General features: G+C 36.5%; 1 protein-coding gene across 1 annotated transcript in view; it reads left to right on the forward strand.

Annotated features, from left to right (window-relative positions):
- LOC109374299 (calcium-binding mitochondrial carrier protein SCaMC-1-like) overlaps positions 1-1750 on the forward strand; it is a 45378-nt gene that overhangs the window by 4974 nt on the left and 38654 nt on the right. Inside the window, exon 2 of the mRNA XM_019628802.1 lies at positions 855-981. Within this exon, the coding sequence (XP_019484347.1) occupies positions 855-981 (127 nt within the window). The remainder of the gene's footprint in view (positions 1-854; positions 982-1750) is intronic.

Below are 1750 nucleotides of genomic sequence, written 5' to 3' on the forward strand. Positions count from 1 at the left end.
TGGTTGCTCACGCTGGCTGCTGGCTACATACAGTAGCCCATGGCAACCAACTGCAGCAGGGGCTGCAGCCTATGCCGTCACCAGTGACTCATGGCAGCCCAACTCCAGGTTGAGCCGTTGTTCAGCATCTTAGCTACAGAGGGCAGTGTCACTGCATATGTGGATCCGAACCGGGGCCCAATGGCATCCCAAGCCAGCTCTCAACCAACGCGCCACTTGGCCGGCCCTCACAGTATTTTTCAATTCAAAATATTGATTAAAGGCCTTTGTGTGCCGTACTTTATGCTATGCATCGATGGTACAAAGATGAACAAGAGATGGCCTATGACTTTGGTGTAGGAGCCTACTGAAATATAGATGGAAATATAGATGATGTGTATTTAAAAATTATAATTATTCATTTTTTATTTTAAAAAGCATAACTTTAGTGAGATTTGAACATACACTCTTACTTCATAAGACTAGGTCTCAAACCATTAAGCTGTGGCTCATACTCATACTAGAATTTCACATATTTTATCTCATTTGGTTAGTAGAGTGTGAGATCTCTGATGGCAAAGACTATGTGTCTGAGTATCTTTATTTTTTCAAGGTACTTGGCATTCATTGAGAACCACAGGTAAATACTTATAAGATCCATAATTATTTGGAATGCCATGGTGGCTATTGACTCTAGTATTACACAAATTAAAAAAAATCACTTAATGTACTTAGCTTTGTAGTTGTAACTGAAAAACTAGGGCAATGGATGCTGATGGAAATCATAATTGGTATGAGTGAAATGGCCAGTGTTAGCAGGGTATAGTGGATTTACTTGCAGTGCGTCTCTGCAATGAGTTTCTTCTTTCTTGCAGGACATTTTTAAAGCTGGAGATGCCAATAATGATTCAAAATTGGACTTTGAAGAATTTGTGCAATACCTTAAAGACCATGAGAAAAAAATGAGGCTGGCATTTAATAGTCTGGACAAAAATAATGATGGTGTGTATATATGTGTGTTTTATTCACAATTAGCTTAACATGAATAATAACTGTCAGTACTAAAGGATATTCTTACTAGCCTCTAATTTGCTCCTACTATCAAAGATTCAATTGTATTACTTGTTTAGCAGTAACTTTTTAATTTTTAAGAATAACATATAAACTATATCTATTAGTATTATATGTGTGGTTACTATCTTTTTCATAAAATAATTTTGCCCTCTGAATTTAAAGCTTCTTGGCCCAGTGAATAGGCCTCTCCTCTTTTTTGCAGTATATGAGCTGAAAGATTCATGGTAGTTTTAAAAATGACATTTATTGTTTTCTTGCTGGTTTTGAGAATCTTGCCATTGCAGGAAAGTTAGATAACACAGCAAAGCTTCTGAAAGAAAGTAAAAGTTACTTCTAACCCTGCTGTCTAGATATCAGATTTAGCATTTTAGTCATTTTTGTATTTCCTTCTAGTCTTTTTGTCTGTTTCTTGCCTGGTTTCTCTCTCTTTAAATTAAATTGCAGTTGCACTGTATGTATAGTTTGGTGTTCTACTTTTTTCTTTTAATGTTATAATGTAAGCATTTCCACGTCATTGAATATTCTTCACAATTTTTTTTTAGATTTTTTAAATTTTTATTGGGGAATTGGGGGGATGGGAACAGCGCTGGGGAATTGGGGAAGGGGAACAGACAAGTTGCTATCGTTTTGTTCTTCAGTCTATTTGTGGAGGACGTTGCTTCACTGACCATGTTGGTATTATCATTGCGCTCTTCCC

The sequence above is a fragment of the Hipposideros armiger genome, unplaced genomic scaffold (assembly GCF_001890085.2).
Source record: "Hipposideros armiger isolate ML-2016 unplaced genomic scaffold, ASM189008v1 scaffold_808, whole genome shotgun sequence".
NCBI classification, from domain to species: Eukaryota; Metazoa; Chordata; class Mammalia; order Chiroptera; family Hipposideridae; genus Hipposideros; species Hipposideros armiger.